Source organism: Lacerta agilis, chromosome 2 (assembly GCF_009819535.1).
Source record: "Lacerta agilis isolate rLacAgi1 chromosome 2, rLacAgi1.pri, whole genome shotgun sequence".
In the NCBI taxonomy this organism is placed as follows: Eukaryota; Metazoa; Chordata; class Lepidosauria; order Squamata; family Lacertidae; genus Lacerta; species Lacerta agilis.
In genome coordinates, this window is record NC_046313.1 from 21,804,794 (window position 1) to 21,826,408 (window position 21,615).

General features: G+C 44.4%; 1 protein-coding gene across 2 annotated transcripts in view; it reads left to right on the forward strand.

The window, feature by feature from the left end:
* Positions 1–21,615, forward strand: part of ARSG (arylsulfatase G) — a 78,026-nt gene that overhangs the window by 46,576 nt on the left and 9,835 nt on the right. For both annotated transcript variants that reach the window (XM_033138901.1, XM_033138902.1), the window contains exon 9: positions 6,664–6,784. In XM_033138901.1, the coding sequence (XP_032994792.1) occupies positions 6,664–6,784 (121 nt within the window). The remainder of the gene's footprint in view (positions 1–6,663; positions 6,785–21,615) is intronic.

The window sequence follows — 21,615 nt, forward strand, 5'->3', positions numbered from 1 at the left end:
TGACGAACTGCCGTGCATGAATAGTTGACGTCATAAGTTTTGCACGCACGGCCTTTGAGAATCTGGGACCCACTAGAAGTGGTGAATAATGAACAGGTGGAAATCAGGATATATGGACTTAGCTCAGAAGCTGCTCTGTGAACAAAGGTTGCCCCCACAACTGAGGGTTCAAAGCCGCTTTCAGGATTACATATGGAGGGTTGAGTTGCAGGGGACTGTTCCTTTGGAATCCCTTCCCCACCCAGCGAGGCTCACCTGGTGCTTTTAGCTGTCCATTTGTTGTCTCTTGTATTTTCTAAGGCATTTTCAATTTCCTAATTGGTGTTTTATTTCTTTTTGTCTCTACTTCTCTCTCTCTCTCTCTCTCTACATATATATATATGGCAAGTACAGAGCCATAGAGAAAGCAGCTGATGTTCCCAGCATTCGCTGCTATGCTTTTCCTTCTCTGTGTCACTGCAAATCTTAAAACTCTTCCTTCTTTTTCTGCCTGTGGTTCCACTGCATTTACACACCTGGGTTCTCAACCTGTGCAAGGCCAACTCTTTTTCCTAGACCTCTAGCTATGGAGCAGGCACTCATGCTTATCAATTTCCCATGCTCAAGGGGTGGAGCTGGTTGGTGCCTTTCCACCAAAATCTGCCGTGCCAAACTGCTTCGCTTAAAGGCATTTGATGACAAATGCCCGCGATGCCTTTATGATTTTCCCGCTCATTAAAAAGTAGGTCAGTAAAGTAGGTCGCCCAAATGAATAAGCAAGAAATTGTCCCATCGTTTTGCGGCGACGTGCCTTGGCAGAGCTCTACAGATTGAGCAGTGGCTGTTTGTTGTGTGCGTGGGTGCATTATCTAAGAGTTCTGGTTTGCTGCATGTGACTTTTAGGGAAGGTGCACCATCAGGTTAAATAATAATAATAATAATAATAATAATAATAATAATAATAATAATAATAATAATTTTTTATTATTTATACCCCGCCCATCTGGCTGGGCTTCCCCAGCCACTCTGGGCAGCTTCCAACAAAATATTAAAATACAATAATCCATCAAACATTAAAAGCTTCCCTAAACAGGGCTGCCTTCAGATGTCTTCTAAAAGTCTGTTAGTAGTTGTTCTCTTTGACGTCTGGTGGGAGGGTGTTCCACAGGGCGGGTGCCACCTCCGAGAAGGCCCTCTGCCTGGTTCCCTGTAACTTGGCTTCTCGCAGTGAGGGAACCGCCAGAAGACCCTTGGCGCTGGACCTCAGCGTCCGGGTAGATCGATGGGGTTGGAGATGCTCCTTTGGATATACTGGACCGAGGCCATTTAGGGCTTTAAAGGTCAGCACCAACACTTTGTGCTCGGAAACGTACTGTAGCTAGAAGGGAAAGCAGAAGCAGGCTTTAACTATCATGGCGTCATCCAAGATACTTGCTTTCACTTGCCCTTTCACTTGGTTGATTGTGCAAAATAATGCATTAATTTAACCAAGGTAAGGTGTCACCGATGCATCAGTTTACTGGTAATTAAGAACTTCCTTGTTAACGGTGAAGCTGTTTTGAAGGGTGGTGTTCCTCTCTATACAACCTCCCAAGCTGAGTCTCAAATAACTGACCCTGGTCTGTCTCCCACACAATTTTTAATCACCTAGTTTGGAAAAACAAAAACAAAGAAAAACCCCTCAACAAACAGGTTATTAATTAGTGAAACTGTTCTCTTTTTTTCCTGGTCAGCTTGCTGGAGGCACATACTTGCAAACACTTTCAAACTTTTGTGAATTCACGGTATTTTCTCCAGTGTGCTAGAAAAGCTTTGTACTTGGACCGCATGCAACCAATTTCTTCTGTACCGCTGCATTATTGTGACAATGTTTTCTCTGCTAATTGGCATGCCATTCTCAAAATGGCCTGTTATAACCTGCATATTCATGCTTCCAGCAGCAAAATCTGTGTGTTCCAGGAATGGAATGGAGTGGTGGTATCCGAGAAGTTAGGTGTGTTGTGGCAAATTTTCCAAGCCTGAAAATTGTTTTTGAAAATGGGTTTGCTATCCAAGTTGGAAACGGAATTGATAGAACCTAAGATTAAAAATTTGTCTAGAATGTATCATTTGCTGCTGGAGTGGAACACGAAAGATGAGATGGTTGAATCGGTTATGATTGATTGGGCAAAGGATATAGGGCACAATATCATGTTGGAAGATTGGGGGAAATTGTGGAAGACTGGTATAAAATTTTCAGCATGTAATAGCCTGAGAGAAAATGTTATGAAAATGATGGTATTTAACTCCAGTTAAGTTGGCAAAGATGTATCATGGACAGTGTAACAAATGCTGGAAATGTAAACAAATAGAAGGGACGTTCTTTCATATATGGTGGACGTGCCCAAAAGTAAAAGACTTCTGGGAGAAGATTTATAATGAATTGAAAAAAGTGTTGAAAAACACATTTAGTAAAAAACCAGAAGCCTTTTTATTGGGTATTGTAAACCATGAGATTCCCAGAGAAGATAGAATAGTCTTTATATATGCCACAACAGCAGCAAGAATATTACTCGCAAAGAATTGGAAGACAGAAGAAATACCAACGATTGAAGAATGGCAGATGAAAATGATAGACTATATGGAGCTCGCTGAACTGACCGGGAAACTCCGAGACCAGAGAGATGACGCGGTGGAGAAAGATTGGATTAAATTTAAAGCTTATTTGAAGAAATATGCTAAAATTATTATTTAAAGCAGACAGGTAGAAATAGTTAGGCTACAGAGGTAGAAGATACATAAGGTTTAGCAATATAGGAAGTAATGTTTAAGGTTATTAAAATTAAGATAAGTTGAATAGTATTTTAATATAAGATTAGAAAAAGGTAAGGAAATTACTAAAGATGAATTACAAAGAAAGCAGTCGGAGAGGATGTGAGGAAGTCAACCTACAATGATATATAGAAGAATAGTCAGGTTTAGATAAGTATTTTTGGGGGGGTGGTAGTGGGGTATGGTGTTCTTTTTTATTGTTTGTAGTTTTTGTGTTTGTGTTTTGATTATGTTTGTTTGTGTTATGACAAAATTAATAAAAAAGGGGGGGGGGGATGAAAATGGGTTTGCTAGTTTGTGCAGCACAGCCAGCAAAGCGGAAGTGCCTGGAACCTCAAGATTCCATATTCACTCTGCAAACTTGTCTATGATTCCTAATAATGGACATTATCTGCCTTTTAGGGGAACTCTCCCAAATTGTGTTCCATCGAAACAATGTTAACTAACATTCAAAGATTTTAAAAATGCATTACATTGCAGCACAAGAACACAAACTGCTCTGAAGGTTTTATTTACAGTCGAGTAGTATATTGTACGGAATTGTATTGTATTGTAGTATAATGTACGGAAGTGAGAGCTGGACCATCAAGAAGGCTGATCGCCAAAGAATTGATGCTTTTGAATTATGGTGCTGGTGGAGACTCTTGAGAGTCCCATGGACTGCAAGAAGATCAAACCTATCCATTCTTAAAGAAATCAGCCCTGAGTGCTCACTGGAAAGGCAGATCCTGAAGATGAGGCTACAATACTTTGGCCACCTCATGAGAAGAGAAGACTCCCTAGAAAAGACCCTGATGTTGGGAAAGATGGAGGGCACAAGGAAAAGATGGTTGGACAGTGTTCTCGAGGCTACTGGCATGAGTTTGCCCAGGCTGCGAGAGGCAGTGAAGGATAGGTGTGCCTGGCGTGCTCTGGTCCATGGGGTCACGAAGAGTCGGACACGACTGAACGACTGAACAACAACAGCAGTATATTAATTTTAAGATATAAATAAGTAATATATTTAAATACGTATTTTTGCACAAAATATGAATTTCTCAATGTGTTTTGCCTCAGGGTAAGCATTTCTAAACTTGTTTTATAAAAAAAAAAAAAAGCTATTTGTATGGGTATTTTCCTTGTTTGTTTGTTTGTTTGAGCCAAGCACAACACCATAGCATTCAAGAGATGTGAAATCTGGACTGCATTATGATCTAAACATTAATCCGGCCCCTTTGTATTAAAATGGTCAAAGAATGAATTCCTCGAGCATCCCTAATACTGCCTGGCTTATTTAAAAAGACAGCCATAAGAAAAGAAAATGATATTAATAAAACAATGACTGGTGTTGAAGATGTGAGGTGTGTTAGCTCTTCCTCTCCCAGGAATCCAGGGGAAATCCCTTGCTTGAAGACATCTCTTGTGTCTGTGATACACAAGAAGCATCAAGCATTTAGCCTACTTGTATACTAATTTGAAGAAACCAGCTGAATTGGTTCAATCTCTAGGTAATTTGGACCAATTACAAGCTTGACCATCTTCTGTTGAGCTGCTTCAGTAATCCATTTCCCATATTGTGCTGGTTGCTGGATGTCAGATCACCCAACTGACTGTGTTTGTGTGTGTGTCATTTCAGTATCACACTCCATGTGCTATATTATCAAGTATATGATTATGGAATAATGTGTTTTGCGGCTCAGGTTTAAGTCCCTGAAATAAGAAGACTGCAGTGGAAATGTTGACAGGGCTGTTGGTGGCAACTGCAGAACCCAATGCCACTCTCATTTTCCATCCTGGCTTCCTATAGAAGCTGCTGTGCTGTACATAAGTGAAACCACATTTTCCTAGAAAGTGAATTGATGTGCTTAGCATGGCATCATTCTGATGTATTTGCCCTGCTTATTTAATCCTGCCACTGTGGTTTTATCGCCAAGGACATTGTAGTGTTTCTGTGCAGCTGGATCCGGCAGCGCACAATAGAAGTTTATGTTGACCCACCCTAGCTCCCCACCAGTATGCAAGTCTTGACAGGAAGCTATGTGGCCTTGGGGCTTTATGGAACTTGGAGCTCGAATCTTGGTATTTCTGTGGATGCTTTGTATGGTTCCATACACGTCTGGGTTGTTGCTTGGGTCTCTTCTGGAACTCATGTGCATCAAGACCATGTGCCGTCACAACTGAGCCCACCTTTCTGTGTTTTCTGAAGGAGTTGCTAGCTCCCTCTGGCCTTGAGAGCCAGTGTGGTGTAGTGGTTAAGAGCAGTAGTCTCGTAATCTGGTGAACCGGGTTTGCGTCTCCACTCCTCCACATGCAGCTGCTGGGTGACCTTGGGCTAGTCACACTTCTTTGAAGTCTCTCAGCCCCACTCACCTCATAGAGTGTTGTGAGGGAGGAAGGGAAAGGAGAATGTTAGCCCCTTTGAGACTCCTTCGGGTAGTGGTAAAGCGGGATATCAAATCCAAACTCTTCTTTTTCTTATTCTTACTGAGCTGCCCTCTGGCACTCCAAAGGCATGGGGGCAGCAGGAAAGGAAGGCCCAGTGGGTAAGAGGGAAGCAGGTGCAAATATAAGGGGTGTGTCTCTTTTTCTGGGCATCTGGCCTTGGAAAGAGAGGAGAGGAGCCAGCAGAACAAGGATGTCACTCATCATCAAACACCTAGGCCCAGTTCTTCCCCAGATACAACACAACCCTGCTGGGCATCTGTCTGACGCAGCATAATTGAGCCTTGTTCATTATATGCTAGCATCCCACCCATCATGTTTACCTCAGAACAAACCTTAGTGAGGCCACTGTCTTCATGATCGAGAGCTGGAGACGATAAGTGGAAATGACAACATAATTCTGCTCCGTAATTTGAGAACCCATTCTGCACTTGAGGCATTAGAAATTTTCCACATGGTATTCATGTCCACTAGGCATTCATTATTTTTCCGTCAAGAACTGCAGGCACTGGACCGCCCTTCTCTTGAGTGACTCAGCGATATAGCCAGCTGCTCTTCCTCCTAGCAAATTAACATTTGTAAAAGGGGGTGCACACTCATTAAAATGTGCTAATTAATATGGATGTAAATAATTTCAGTCTAATGCGAGGCTTTTGCTCAAGTTCCTGAGAGCATGTTACTTGGCAGATTAGCATTTGAGAAGACAATTTGTGCCACCTTATTGTAGGTATTCAGTGTGACTGGACACTTAAAATGTAAGTACTGCAGCTACAATCAGAACACGAACTAGGCAGATATATAAAATCTGGTGTCTTTTGCAGAATTCTGTTGATTTCAGTATGTAAGCATTAGCTTTCCAGCTTTCACGGCTGGGGGGGGCATTGAAATGCGCCAATGGTATTTTGTGATTTCCGAAACCAAAAGAAGGGTGTTGAACAAGGCATCTCGGTGATTTGAAAATTGGGTTTGAGTGTCCTGCACAAAGCTCCTTTTTCTGTACAGTTGCTGCCCTCAATCTCAAATCGATATATCTTCCTTCTCCCCACCATTTTTGCGACCTTCCCCCACCCCCACATCTTTCTCCAAATCTATTCCTTGAGGAAATGTCCTGACAATGAATCCAACCCTTAAGGCAAAATAGTCAGTATGTGCAAATGCTATATTTTGTAGTTTTGATTTGTGTTTGGGAATTGAATTTCTTTGTTTCTTAAAACCCACACGTAACCAACCTGAAAAAGAGGAGGCCCAGTCTGATCGATATAGGGTTGTTGCTTTTTTGCGTACGTGAGGTACTCATCTGAATTCTGTACTTTTGGTGTAGAATGTGTTATGGGGGGGGGGAGTGTTAATTTTATTTGCTCCAAAGCTCTCCTTCATGGGGAAGTAGCTCTTGCTTCTTGAACACTGTTCCTGTCCTGTGTTCTTCTGATCACAGTCTCTTCTCTCCTGCAGCACTTTAGATATATTCCCTACCTTGGTGTCTCTGGCAAATGCAAGCCTCCCTCCCAACAGACAGTTTGATGGTATGGATGTGTCTGAGGTCCTCTTCGGGCGGTCGAACAAAGGACACCAGGTATGGAATTACCCTTAATATTTAGCTGAATTTCTGTATGGAAATAGTGTGGCCTTTATTACAGTTACAGGTAGGTAGCCGTGTTGGTCTGCCATAGTCAAAACAAAATAATAAAAAATAAAAAATTCCTTCCAGTAGCACCTTAGAGACCAACTAAGTTTGTTCTCGGTATGAGCTTTCGTGTGCATGCACACTTCTTCAGATACACTGAAATAGATACACTGAAATAGAAAAAATTCTATTTTTGTGTTTCTTTTTGCCTTTGGTGGCAACAACAGGATGCAGTCCATAGTCCAAATCAGCTTTCTGCATCCTAATTTATCGACATTCCAGATGGAATGGCCTGAGATATTTCGTTGCCTGAAGTGAAAAATCTAAGCAGCACTCTCCATGGTGTTATTATTTAAAGCGTTACTTTAATTAAGGGTGGGGCACAGTCCTTGGTCATATAATTTCATGAGACTGTGTTGAGGAAGAAGTGAGGAGTTCTGAACTCTCGGTGCACTCCAAAGTTTTCTTAATTTGGCCCTTGGAGCTTGGAACGAGCCTCAAACTCAAAATTTGAAAAATACTCCCCCCCCCCCATGAACAAGATGCTGTTCTGCTGAGGGAAATCTCCAAAACCTGAGCAAGGCATCAGTTTGACATCATGTGTGGCTTCTCAGAACTTAACACATGCACCAAGTGAAATTTATGTTCTACCAAGAGGTAGAACTTGCTCTACGTGCATGCTTTTTTTAAATGTACTTTTTATTAAAGATTTTATTGACTTACAAAAATATGTGCAATGTCTCTCTCGTATTTTTTCCATGTAACATTTTTACAAATCAGTTTCATTTGTTGAGACCTTGGGAAGAAAAGGGGGAAAGAGGTGGGGGGAGATGCTGGGGTCGGGTGACGATGTTTCTCTACGTGCATGAGAAGCCATATATAATATTAGCCACTTGCGACAACTGCATAATAAGACCTAGTGAGGAGTGGGAGAGCATTCAGGGAATTCAGGCTGTCCTATGCACGTAGGGAATTCTTTACTGTGTACAGCCAGAGCTGTAAATTAGAGAAATTAGAATGCCATCTAATTAACGATATTATTATTATTATTAAAGGTTGCAGCACTGGCTTAATACATTTTTCTTTAAAGATTTAGTAGAAACGGTGGTGTCAGGTTTGGCTTAGGTTGCTCACGAGTAAGCAGGCATGAGTCTGAACTGTCTTTTAACAGTTTTATTGTGCTAAGCTATTTACAAACAAGACCGCTGAAAAACATGACTGTATCAGTCGCTAGCAGAATCCAGGAGTGCCAGTTTCTGGCTGTGACCCCAACAAAGGAATTTCGGCATCCTCAGGCGCCTCCTCCCCTGTCTCCTTTTGATCCCCCTGCGCAACTGGGGCGACGGAAGTGGCGTGCTCCCCTCTAAACAAATGTCGCGGAAGGCGCTGGGGCTCTCAGCAACATCCTTAAGCTGCTGCCTCTCCAGACGGCTAGTTCCCTGCCCTTCCCCACCAGAGGAGGAGTCGCTTTGCCCGCTGGGTGAGGTATCGCTTCTGGGGAGGTATCGGGGCTCTCTGTACATCGGCGAGACCTTACGTGGGGCTGAAGGCAGTTCCCTGACAGGTGGTATAATTCCAGAAATATTTGGAGCTGCGTGTGGTGTTATTCTTTCACTACTAGTGAAATAACACACCTAAAGAGTGTGGAGCATATGTGCTTCCAAAAGCTATGATGGACCAATAATATTATTACAGTGGTACCTCAAAAGTTGAGTGGAATCCATTCTGGAAGTCCGTTCGACTTCCCAAACATTTGGAAACCAAGGCATGGCTTCCGATTGGCTGCAGGAAGCTCCTGCAGCCAATCGGAAGCCGCGTCAGACGTTCGGGTTCCAAAGAATGTTTGCAAACTGGAACACTCACTTCCGGGTTTGCGGCGTCTGGGAGCCAAAACGTTCGACTCCCAAGGCATTCGACTTCCAAGGTATGAATGTACCAGTACTAAAATTGGTGCGCATAGGAGGTCTTTGCCTCAAGTCTTGTTGGAGCCAGTAGGCTGCTGCAATCTCCTTTTCCCACTTTAGCTTTGCCTGCCTGCTGTCATTTTCTTTCTCTCTCGTTGATGGCCAGGTGACTCCCATTTCCTTTGCTTTTCAAGGCAAAACTGGGTTTTGTTTCCCTCACATCACAACAGATTTCTTTTCTTAATTGCTTTGGGGTTCTTAAACCAAACAAGAGAAAAAACAACAACAACTCCCAGGGTGCTTAGTGCTAGTCTTCGCCTGAACAAACAGGGGCATCATTAAGTTCTCATTCAGCCGGGAGTCCTGGCTCCGGCAACTCTGTCCATTATCAATTTGTAAGTAGGGCAACCCAACCCCAACCCCCCCCCCCCGGTCTGCACCCTGTCATTTTCTGTTCACATGATAATGCAAGAGGTGCAAGCGTAAGCATGAGAACAGCAGCTTTCAGGGCAGTTATTGGAGGGCACATTTTCTAAACTCTGCCCTCTTGCTTGCCTCTCCCAGCCACAAACTAGAAACCTAAAGATGAAATCCTGTATGTTGTTTTGAAAGCTTGCCCCTACTGCAAGCTCCTGTACACTAGCTCCCACTGGGCATTTCAGACTTCACTGTAGTTTTTGTGTATTCAATTTAAAAATAAAAATAAAAATTTGTGGGTGCTGTAGCTTCACCCTGCGGGCAAGCAGTTAAGAAGGAGAAGAGGCCTCCCCATAAGACCAAGAATGTTCTCTTTCGCAATGGTCCAATTATGATGGTAAAGACAGGGCATGACGTGAAGGGTTCACGGTGAAATGATTGGATTGGCAAAGGTTGTGCCATATGTAGGCAGCAAGACTCAGATGAAGCATTTTAAGAGGCATCTTCATGGCACCGAATGAATGTTTTGAGACAAGTTCAAAGAGAAGGTAAAAAATTGCCTTGATGAGGGCGTGTGCAAGGTCTTGGTTCTCCCAACAGGAGTGCTGAGCCCTGATGGAAAGCTGGGGTGTCTTTGGCAGTAATTGGCCCAGATGCATCCACATTTTCTGATTTTTGTCTCCTAATAACTGTTGGAGTGTAGCGCCTCCGAAGCTCAACCAAGCAGTTAAGCTCACCACAGGAAACAGCAATTTAGGAGAGTTTTCTTTACTAGACCAGCAACAACAAACACCACTGTGCATGCACACACTATTTACAGATGTTACAAGTGGTCTTATCTCTTTTTGAGCACTGAGAGGGTCCTTTGCTTCAAAGTGCTTGCTGTGTTAAAGTCTGCAGCCAAGTCTTTCGTTCAGTTGCTTACAAAGTCCTGCAAATACAGCGGGTTTTCCCTGTTGATACTGCTGTGTCCGCTGTTATATGCTCGCTGCTGAAGAAAAATATTTATTGATTTATTTATTTATACATACATACATACCCCCACCCATCTGGCTGGGTTTCCCTAGCCACCCTGGGCGGCTGCCAACACAATATCAAAAACAGAACAAAACTTCAAACATTAAAAACTTCCCTAAACAGGGCTGCCTTCAGATGTCTTCTAAAAGTCAAGTGTTTATTTCCTTGACATCTCATGGGAGGGCATTCCACAGGGTGGGCGCCACTACCGAGAAGGCCCTCTGCCTGGTTCCCTGTAGCTTTACTTCTCGCAGTGAGGGAACCGCCAGAAGGCCCTTGGCGCTGGACCTTAGTATCCGGGCTGAACAATGGGTTGGAGGGGCTCCTTCAGGTATACTGGGCCGATGCTGTTTAAGGATTTAAAGGGTCAGCACCAACACTTCGAATTGTGCCCGGAAACGTACTGGGAGCCAATGTAGGTCTTTCAAGACCGGTGTTATATGGTCTCGGCAGCCACTCCCAGTCACCATTCTAGCTGCCGCTGAAGTTTTTCGTCAATGGTTTGTTTATCTGTTCTGCTGCTTAACTTGTGTTAAAGCCATTGTAATGTCACCCTGGGACTATTTTTTAGTCAACATTTTGCGTAGGAATGAATAAATGAAATGACCTCAGCTGTGATTGTTAAAAGCCCTTTTTGTAAACAGGTGAACTGCACCTTGTGTGTTGGTGATGTAAAGAGGCGGCATTTTAGTGAGATCTGCCAACATGGTGATGGATTAACACGTGGTCATAACATAGTACAGGAGACCAAGAAGATACATTGAGTGAATCAGTTCATAATTCTACTTGTGAAGTTTGTTTTCACGGTTAGCTTTATTGCTGCTAGTATCTTTCCAACTCTGCTATGATGAGCACCCTTTGGTTGCTATGTGTCTCGGTGCTTTTTTTGTTATTCAAGCTGTTGCATAAAGTAAGTTATGAAACGCTCCGTGTTGAATGGCAAGGGACATCATGTTCTTATGGCACATGTGGTTTGTTTGTTTGTTTGCAAAATTGTGTGTCCAGTGGCTGAAAGGGGAATGTGGAACAATCGTTGGTTCATAGGGCGGGTTGTAGTTTAATTCACTTAGAAGTATGATTCTTCATAAGCAGCATGTCATGACTCATTATTGTAGCAGCGTCAACAAGATGAAGTGCTTTGGTGCCTAAGTTCTGTTAACAATCTTTTTTGATGACTTGCGCAGTGTTGCTTTTGAACATCGGGAGCACACGCTGTCCTTGAGATTAGGCCCTGAGGTGAGGAATGCCCACAGCTAGTTTCCCTTTGAGATGCGTAGCGTTTGATTTGCTCATTGTGACCGTGACGCAGTGAGCTGCACAGATTTGCCAAGGCGAGCCAACTTGAAAACAGGTGCATTATTGTAATCTTTCCCATTTGTGTTCTGTAAATATGCCACGAATCGAACAAAGGCAACACCACCTTAACAAACTATCACTGGGTTTCTTTCCTTTCCTTTTTCTTTTTGAAAGTAGACTTTGGCGTCTGCATTACAGCAGGAATTTTTAAGGCATCTGGGATCATTATTTGCATGTATTAATTGAAATAATTTTAAACTGCCCCTCATCCCTATGGACAACTAAACCAATCGTATCAAGATAAAATACAATCACACTGTAAAAAAATAAACAGGTTTGGACCAGTTTAAAAAACCAGAGCAGACTGACAGCATAATGATTATAATATTATGCTTGACTATTTTTTAAAAGCATATTTTTTTAACATATTTAGCAATTTTAACCTTTTATTAGCATAACCTGTTGCCCAAAGCGTTGCAGTGCCAATGCCAGCCACACCTCCAATGGCCACACTCTGTATATTGGTGCAAATGATAGTGGCAATTAGAGTGGTTTAATTAAAAAGCAAAGACATCACCTTGCCGACAAAGGTCCGTATAGTTAAAGCTATGGTTTAGTAGTGATGTACGGAAGTGAGAGCTGGACCATAAAGAAGGCTGATCGCCGAAGAATTGATGCTTTTGAATTATGGTGCTGGAGGAGACTCTTGAGAGTCCCATGGACTGCAAGAAGATCAAACCTATCCATTCTCAAAGAAATCAGCCCTGAGTGCTCACTAGAAGGACAGATCCTGAAGTTGAGGCTCCAGTACTTTGGCCACCTCATGAGAAGAGAAGACTCCCTGGAAAAGACCCTGATGTTGGGAAAGATGGAGGGCACAAGGAGAAGGGGACGACAGAGGATGAGATGGTTGGACAGTGTTCTCAAAGCTACTAACATGAGTTTGGCCAAACTGCGAGAGGCAGTGGAGGATAGGCGTGCCTGGCGTGCTCTGGTCCATGGGGTCACGAAGAGTCGGACATGACTGAACAACAACAACAATTCAATGGGAAGATATGCATAGGATTGTGCTGTAAATCACTTGCTGATTACAGTTTAGTGTGAACTTTTGTGTCCCACTACTCCAGGGGTAACCAAAGGTATATGCTCCACATACTGCCTAACTACAACTCCCATCACCCCTCAGCATTGGCCATATTGGCTGGGGCAAAAGTCCAAGAACACCTGAAGGGCGCCATTTTCGCTAAGTCGACAGTCTCCACTGTTGAAATTTCATTTTCTCTTGATACTTAACATCAGCGCCTTTGTCAGTTTCCCCTTCCCATTTCTGTCACAGATAAGACAGGGAAAGCCCGCTTGTTCATTTGCAGTAGAGACAATTGTTTTTCTAGTTTTAACGCGGCTTGCAGAACATGTTGGTTCTGTGCCCTAACGGGTGGCTCTGTGTCTAAACTACTGAGCCTCTTTGGCTTGCCGATCAGAAGGTCAGTGGTTCAAATCCCTGTGACAGTGTGAGCTCCCGTTGCTCTGTCCCAGCTGCTGCCAACCTAGCAGTTTGAAAGCACACCAGGGCAAGTAGATAAATAGGTACCGCTGCAGCGGGAAGGTAAACGGCGTTTCCAGGCGCTCTGGTTTCCTTCACGGTGTCCCATTGCACCAGAAGCCATTTAGTCATGCTGGCCACATGACCCGGAAAGCTGTCTGGACAAACGCCGGCTCCCTCAACCTGAAAGCAAGATGTGCACCGCAGCCTCCTAGTCGCCTTTGACTGGATTTAACCGTCCAGGGGTCCTTTACCTTTTACGTTTTTTACCTCTCAAACCTTGCATATGATACATGCTGTTAATGAGATCGATGCAACATGATTGAGTTCCTTGGTTAGAATTAAGCTGGCTGATGTTTACTTCAAAAGCACCAGTACGTGTCGAGCCACATGTGCACAATTGGCCAGATCATTCTGTATCAAGCTTGCTGGTTTTATTCTGTTTATGCAGGTAATCAACATGTGCTGTTCACCCATCTGGTGTGCTATTATTGCTACTACCTGGTCCGTTGCACAGTGATCTCTTTTGTTTGCCATAGATGCTATGATTATTTGAAAACGTGACCTATTTATTGAAACCAGTCATACTGTAGTACAATCCTCTGCATGTGTCCTCAAAAAAGTCTGATTGAGATTTCCAATGGCACGCCCCCGCCTTCTCATGACCCCCCACCCCCCACCAAATTGGCTCTGGGAGGTCTGGTGAACCCCCCAGAACCTTGCACGGAGAGAGGAGCATTCCCTCGGGCAAGCTGACAGAACAATTGGAAGAGCGCAACACTGAATTCCTCCATATGCAACTGAAGTTGCCATTCCATGGAATGATTAGAGTTGAAGGTCCTCTATAATCCAGTCCCCTGACACAGGCAAAACATCTGTTATTTTAACTCAGGCTTCCTCAGCCTCGGCCCTCCAGATGTTTTTGGCCTACAACTCCCATGAGCTACACCTCTTACCCAATGTACTCTATTCCAGTCCGTCTCGTTCTTTTTGGTAGCACTTTCTTGATGCACCCGTTCCATGGAGATGGTGACATGTGGTGGTGTTCCACCAGGCTGGTGACGTAGTAAAGTGGGCATATTTCTGTATTGCATTTGAGAGCTGGCAGTGGCAACTCTGCACCTGATGATGCAGGACACTCTGTGATACACAAAGTGATTCTCCTCTTCTAAGGCTGCTCTCCTAAAGACTAAGGAACAAGCCCCACAGAACACAGTGAGACTTGTTGCCACTTGGGCTGGGCGGTAACTGATTTTTCAATATCGTGATATATCACCAGCTAAATATGATATCTTGATATATCATGAGATATATCTACAGTGGCAGAGGGCCTTGTCAGGCCTCCTTGTTGTGGCAGGGGTTCCACTGTACCTCCCCACAGCGGTGAAGGACCTTGCCGCGCCTCCCCATGGTGGCAGAGGGTCCCGCCGTACCTCCCCACAGTGGCAGAGATGGTTGGAGTACAGAAGAGGAGTACAGGCTTTTTAGGAAAACAAGACAACTTAGATGGAAAACAAGATGTTTATTTCAGTGAACCTCCTTTCCTTGAGGAACAACATCTGACTTGGAGCCTTTCTTGGAAATTAGATTATTTATTACTTTTTCATTGCAGGATAAAATATACATATTATTTTTTTAAAAAACCAGACTGTTAAAAGCTGCATTGATTTTATTTTAAATTCCACCTTTGCCCCCCCCCCCCCGTCCCTTCCCTTCCCTTCCCTTCCCCAGAACTCTTATTTTCCAGACAAGTTGTGGCCTGTTAAAAGGCCCGGGACAAATTTGCATTCCTAGATCTGAATCCTAAAATGCTCTTGGCAACAACATTCCCAGGGGGTGATTAGCACAAGTGGAGGGAGCCTAGTTCCAGGCCCCTATGAATGTAAGCATCTGTCAGAATTTGTTCCAAGTATTTCTACTTGAAAAGATTTCTGGAGGGTTCCTTCCCAGGGCTGGAGACCACAATGGCATCAGCCAGAGCAGGAGAGGGAAGAAATAGGCCATGTAAACACTGGGTCTTGAAGTTGCTTGGACAATATGAATATCTGAGAGAAAATGCTTGCTTTTATTTTCTTCTTCTTCTTCTTCTTCTTCTTCTTCTTCTTCTTCTTCCTTCTTCCCTTACATCAAAATGGCAGAATATCCCTTCACTGCAATGTCATGATCATACTTAGGAGCTTTTCGGATTTACTTTCACTTGGATTATAATATCAGTGTTCGCCCCCCAAAGATATATTTTCAGCCATGCATAAATTCTGGATAATTATCCTAAGTGCAGTATGTCCAGTTTGGGGTCTCATTCATTACAATGGTTTCACATTAGGGCAGTCAATGACCACTTGAGAGACTTGAAAGCATTGGTCTGTTTTTGTTCTAACCCAACAATTCAGATATTCCAGCCTCCAGTAGCTACCCAGGGATAGAGTGAGATGGTAGAGGTTCAAGAGTGAACACTTCAATGGCAAAAATGATATAACCATCCATTATTATAGTGGTATATCAAACTCAGTGGTTTCCTGCTACATCCGAACTGGACCTCTGTGGGAAAAACTCACAATGACTTCTCTTTCGTTGTTGCATGTAGCGTATTTTTCCGTGTATAAGATGCCCCCGTGAATAAGACGTCCCCTGTTTGGGGGGACTCCAAATTAAGAAAATGGGGGGAGGATATAACCATGTATAAGACGACCCCCAATTTTAAATATTGTTTTCTAATTAAAAAAACCTAGTCATATACACAGAAAAGTGTGGTATGTATCCTCCTTAACAACATGGATATGAAGCCTTTTGAGCAACTGGGGAAAGATGGTATTCTTCATCTTCCTGGGACTACTCAGTTGCCCTGGGGCTGCTCAGATAGGGGTCTAATGTCCATTTCTCTTCCTATCTAGTGCTTCAGTAGCTTTTTGTTGCTATGCGAGCGAGGAGACTACAGAAAGACAGCTGTTTGCATTGTTGTTGAAGATGGTCATGATGGTTGATATCCCTTGATGCTCATTGAGAGTAACAGATGCGCAGTCCCCGCATTCAGTAAGAAATATTCAGCATCTTTTACCCATCAGGTCTCTGGCTAAGAAGAGAGAAGCCAATGGATGACCTGATGAAACGAAGGAAGCTTTCCACTTAGATTCTGTGCTGAGCAGAAAAACCTGCTTGTTAGCTTTGGTTCTCCAAATTCCAGGGCACTTTTCCTAACTTCCCACAGTTACAAGGAGGCGTTTGTTTTTTAGCTACATGTGCCAGCTGGGGATTTGGAGCAGCAGTTTCACAGCAGACCTGAAAACAAGCAGTTCTCCCTAGCTGTTGAGGACTGCTATGATAGAAACCCCAAACCTTCAAAACCAAAGACCAATAAAATATCAGCTAATTCCAGAACAATTTAGGAGAGCTGACAGTTTCTCGCAAGGGAGTCTCCCACTGATGGATGATTTGAGCTTAGCTGTACCTCTACATGGCTGGGCAGGGTGTGTGTGTGTGTGATAATTGTGATTTTCTCCCTTCTGTACAGTATTAGATGCAGACCTGTATTTGTTGTTGTTGTTTAGTTGTGTCCAACTCTTCGTGACCCCATGGACCAGAGCACGCCAGGCACTCCTGTCTTCCACTGCCTTCCGCTGTTTGGTCAGACTCATGTTGGTAGCTACGAGAACACTGTCCAACCATCTCGTCTTCTGTTGTCCCTTTATCCTTGTGCCCTCAATCTTTCCCAACATCAGGGTCTTTTCCAGGGAGTCTTCTCTTCTCATGAGGTGGCCAAAGTATTGGAGCCTCAGCTTCAGGATCTGTCCTTCCAGTGAGCACTCAGGGCTGATTTCCTTCAGAATGGATAGGTTTGATCTTCTTGCAGTCCATGGGACTCTCAAGAGTCTCCTCCAGAACCATAATTCAAAAGCATCAATTCTTCGGCGATCAGCCTTCTTTACGGTCCAGCTCTCACTTCCCATACATCGCTACTGGGGATAAATGTATTTAGCAAAACCAAATCTAGCTGTGCTTCTTGTTATCCTTTTCCTTGACATGTTTCAGATGTTAAATATAGCCTAAGAGCCTCCTGTCATGTTGGAAGGGTGCTTCCTTAAAAATTGCTACCCACAGAGAATTGCAGAACTCTGGATGGCCCAAACAAAGACCAGCCCTGGGAAAGGAGTGTTCTTAAGTGCAGCTTAGTCTATTTGCTTATCCAGGCACAGAACCCTTTCGGGGAAAGTCAGTTGCCAGCAGCCAAGGCAGGCTTCTTAAAAGCATGCATGCAAAATGATACTCTTAGAAATAACTCTTGTTAAGTAAAGTTACCTCTTCTCTGTGACAAATTTCTTTATCGCTCAGCTTGGTTGACAACCCTGAGTGGCGTGCAAGACTTGCTTACCTGTTTGGATCAGAGGCGATTTCAAAGAATCCAAAGTGGAACCTATCCCCAAACTTCTAGGCTACTTCTGACTTGGTGCGACACCAGCCAAGCCACATGTCTTCAGCCCTAAGCATGTCTGAAGCTGGATGAGCACAAAAAGGGAAAGCCAGAAGTCCCAGCTCGTTTCTCTAAACCCTAAACCAACATGCCTTGGTAACAATTTCCTGCCTCCAGTTCCGTGGCCAGTTAAAGCTGGGTAAGGAATGAATAATGACAGCTGTTGGGCAACCAACTCATTTACATTGTGAAAAGCCGCTCTGAGCGGGTAGAAGGCAGGATGAAACAAAGGAAATACAGCACAACACACAGCAGTTCCAGTAAGGCTGTGTACACATTACCAGCTTGAAACACAGCTAGGTCATCCCTTTTTATATTTGGATTGAAGCTGGTTTGGGAGAAAACATGGTATTTTGTAAGAAACATCAGGATAGGGGAAGTATGGATTGTGGCCAACGTGTGCACACCACTTCCCAAACCAGTGCCGAGAGCCTACTGGATTCAGATTTAAGCAGGAGTGTGTGGTGTGTGTTTTGAACACATTCATTATGGAAACAAAATAGAAAATTCTTTCCAGTAGCACCTTAGAGACCAACTGAGTTTGTTCTTGGTATGAGCTTTCGTGTGCATGCACACTTCTTCAGATACATTCATTATGCTTATCTTTATATTTCACAAAAATATTCCTCCCATCAGTGCTCCTGAGAAAGGGGAAGAGGGGTCATATACCGTATGCCACCTTCTCCCCCCCCCCACCCTGTGCCTCTGCTTCCTGTTTGACTTGGTATTTCCAGAGTTTCCACTTTAATCTTTATGGAGAACTGGAGAATCAATTGGCAGAAAATACCTAGGCACCACTTTAAATAGACAACAGCCTTTTGGAGGTTAAAAGTGTAGCCAGCTACTTCTAGTTTGGCTGCCAGTGGCTGCTGAGATACCTGCAAAGTTGTTGTGTTGCTGATCAGCTGGAAGGAGCAGCCTTGCTACACCTGGCATGACTTCTTGCCCCACCCCTGTGCTTCAGCAGCACTGTGGAACGGGTCTCTTTTGGAAGTGGTTTGCTGAGCAAAAAACCACACGGGCGTCTGCCACATTTGTGCACCAGGGATTGTTCGGCTGACAGACGCTCCTCTATAGGTGCTGCATCTGGCAGAAGCAGCTGACCTGGTGGGGCTATGCTGCTCTCCTAGAACTCTGACATCAGTGCCACTTATGAAGACAGGGCAGTGGTGACGGTGGGGCTGTGCGGGCGCACTTGGGAGTGCCGCGTGGCTGCCCACACACCCCAATCTTGCTCCTACCCTGTCCTTGGTAAGCAGGGCCAGGAGAGTGCCTCCACAACACTGCCCCAGCACACCAGACAGAGAGAGCCAGTGTGGTGTAGTGGTTAAGAGCGGTAGACTCGTAATCTGGTGAACCGGGTTTGCGTCTCCGCTCTTCCACATGCAGCTGCTGGGTGACCTTGGGCTAGTCACACTTCTTCGAAGCCTCTCTGCCTCACTCACCTCACAGAGTGTTTGTTGTGGGGGAGGAAGGGAAAGGAGAATGTTAGCTGCTTTGAGACTCCTTCGGGTAGTGATAAAGCAGGATATCAAATCCACCTTCTTCTTCTTCTTCTTCTTTTTCCTGGTGCAAAAGTAGCACAAGGTATCTGGGGTGGGGGTGGGTCTTGAGGATGTTGGGCACCCATTTGGACCACCCATGCCAGGGGGTGGCAGTGCTCTGATGCATCCCAAAGATGAATAAATCACAGTACCCTCTGAGAAGCCTGGAGAACAGGAATTCATGGTAAATTTCCTTTTTACCTTCCCCCTGTGGTGAGGTTGCTGTTCCAAATGGATATTTGACAACGAGCCTTTATATTTTCTTTTTACCTGGAGAGGAGTATCTCTGGTGTGTAGCCAGGAAACTGAGAAGTTTGGACTTCGTACATGAGCTGCCAACTCTCTGCTCCCATCCCTTGTTGCTGTAATCTGGGAATCCCAGCTCTGGAGAGGATGCTGAATGTGCCACACTGAGTCAGCAGAGGAGAGGTGCGCTGCTGTTCCGGGAAACGGAGCAGAAAGCCTGTTTATGCTTCACAGGCACAGCCATTGTGCAAGCCCCTCTGCTTCGGCAGCTGACCCAGCCTAGGCTCTCTGATGTTGGCGCCGCTAGACAGAGTGGCGTTGCAGCAGCTTGTCTTGTTGTTATCCTTGTGGTACCACAGGACACAGATGGGACAAATTAGGGAGTGTGGTGTGAAGCGTTAACCACATCCCTCCTTCAAAATGGCACTCTCCCCCCTGTTCACAGATGTTAACAGAGCTTCTACACCACATGCATCAGCAGTGTTGTTTTTCTTGTGGGGGGAGAGGTGCCTCCTTTGTTCTTTCACTAAGTTCTGGTGAGTTCCTGCTGAAAAAAAGCCTTGTGCATCTGTGCTGTTGGATTATAGCCATGCATCATTTAGGATGCAATCCTAATTTAATTTAATTAAGGCTTGGGTGTTGGAACCGGGAAATCAGGATGGCCCAACTTTTCATAACTGTGCCACAAGGGTACTTTGACCCGGAACCCATGGGCCATGCACTGCCTTGTTGCATGGAGGGCAGAGAGCTTGAGGCTACAATTTGATGGCCCCCAGCCCTTACGCCCCTTTCCCAAAGCCCAGCACCTCACTTGCCTTACGCCCCTTTCCCAAAGCCCAGCACCTCACTTGCCAAGCTCGTGAGGGCTGTTGTGGGGGGCTTCAAGCACCTGCAACCCCCAGGCTATGTGTTGAAACGCCCTGAGCTAGACTCACATGTGTATTCAAGCCAGTGTCAGTGTTTATTTAAGCCTCTGCCAGACTTTGTTTATCCTCTAATTAAGACAAGTGCAAAAGCTGATGAACTTAAATAATTTCCTTGAGAGGCTGTAGGATGAGCCACTGAGGCAACAACAAAGGGATGAAAAGGGCAACTCTCATTTGCAAAGGTGCAGGTTTCCTCCCTCCGTCTGGCAATGCCAGTGCTTAGAGGGCAGAGTTTAGAATAGCACTTAGTTAAGAAGCAATGTGGGCTGCAGTTTAGAGTTTTAGGATGACCATGGGAAGTAGGCTGGCTGGGACTAAGCACCTGTACTAGAGAGAGATGCTTATGTCTGTTCTTGCAAGCAGTGCTGTGTGTAGGAAAGGGATAGAAACCTCTTGGAATATTGGTGTGAACTTCCTCCATAGGAGGCTTCAGGTTGTGCAAACCATAGATCATAAAGACACCACAGTCTCTGCTGTGCCTAATTGTCCAAAGTGAAACACAAGGTTACAACGCATGCCTGGTACCTTGGGACGGGTGTCGTGTAACAATACATACATACATACTTTTATTTGTATGCTGCCTTTCCATAGTTCAAACCATGCTAAAGGTGGCTTACAACATGACCAAAAAAAAAATACATAATCGCAAACTTATTCCCAGCCTGTCTTGGGTAAGGAGAACCATGGACTTAGACATATGGATAAATTTATTTCTGCAGTTCTTACTTATTGCCCAAGATTCTCTCCCCCCCCCCCCCATGCTTTGAATGTAGCACATGGCTCCCATTCATTAGTGTATGAAATGGCCATGTGAATGTATTTATTTTCCATACTAAAGTCTTGTGGAGCACTAGGAATGCTGTTACGGTCATTGTACATGTGGGAAATTTAGACCCAGAGGGATTAAGTGCCCAGGAGGGATCAAAAGAGAAACTTGCCTTAAGTGTAGTCACCAAACTGGTTTTCGCATGGGAGGAGAAATGTATGAATGATTTGGGTCACACCTCTGCGAAAGGGAAAATGAGAACCTTGTTGTTGTTGTTGATTAGGTCATTGAGAATCGAGGATTTGTATTCTGCAGAGACAGATTCATGGCTGTCTTGTACATATTGACTCATGTATGTGAGCACTACAAAGCTGTCGCTCAAATAAGATAGATGTTAAGAACCGGATCCTGCTTGGTCGGCTTTCATCAAGAGAGACTGGGGGGGGGGGGAGAGTTTGATTTCAGTAGCCCAGAATGACAGTCAGAGTAAACCTGCCTGATTTCCATAAGTGGCACTTTAAGGTTTGCACTGATCCAGAATAGAGACACTGAGACCAACAGTAATATTTAACAGCATGATCCTTGGACACAGCCGCCCAGAACTAATTCCTGTGTGGTGCGTGCGCCTTCTCTGATAGATGAGTACAGGAAAACAA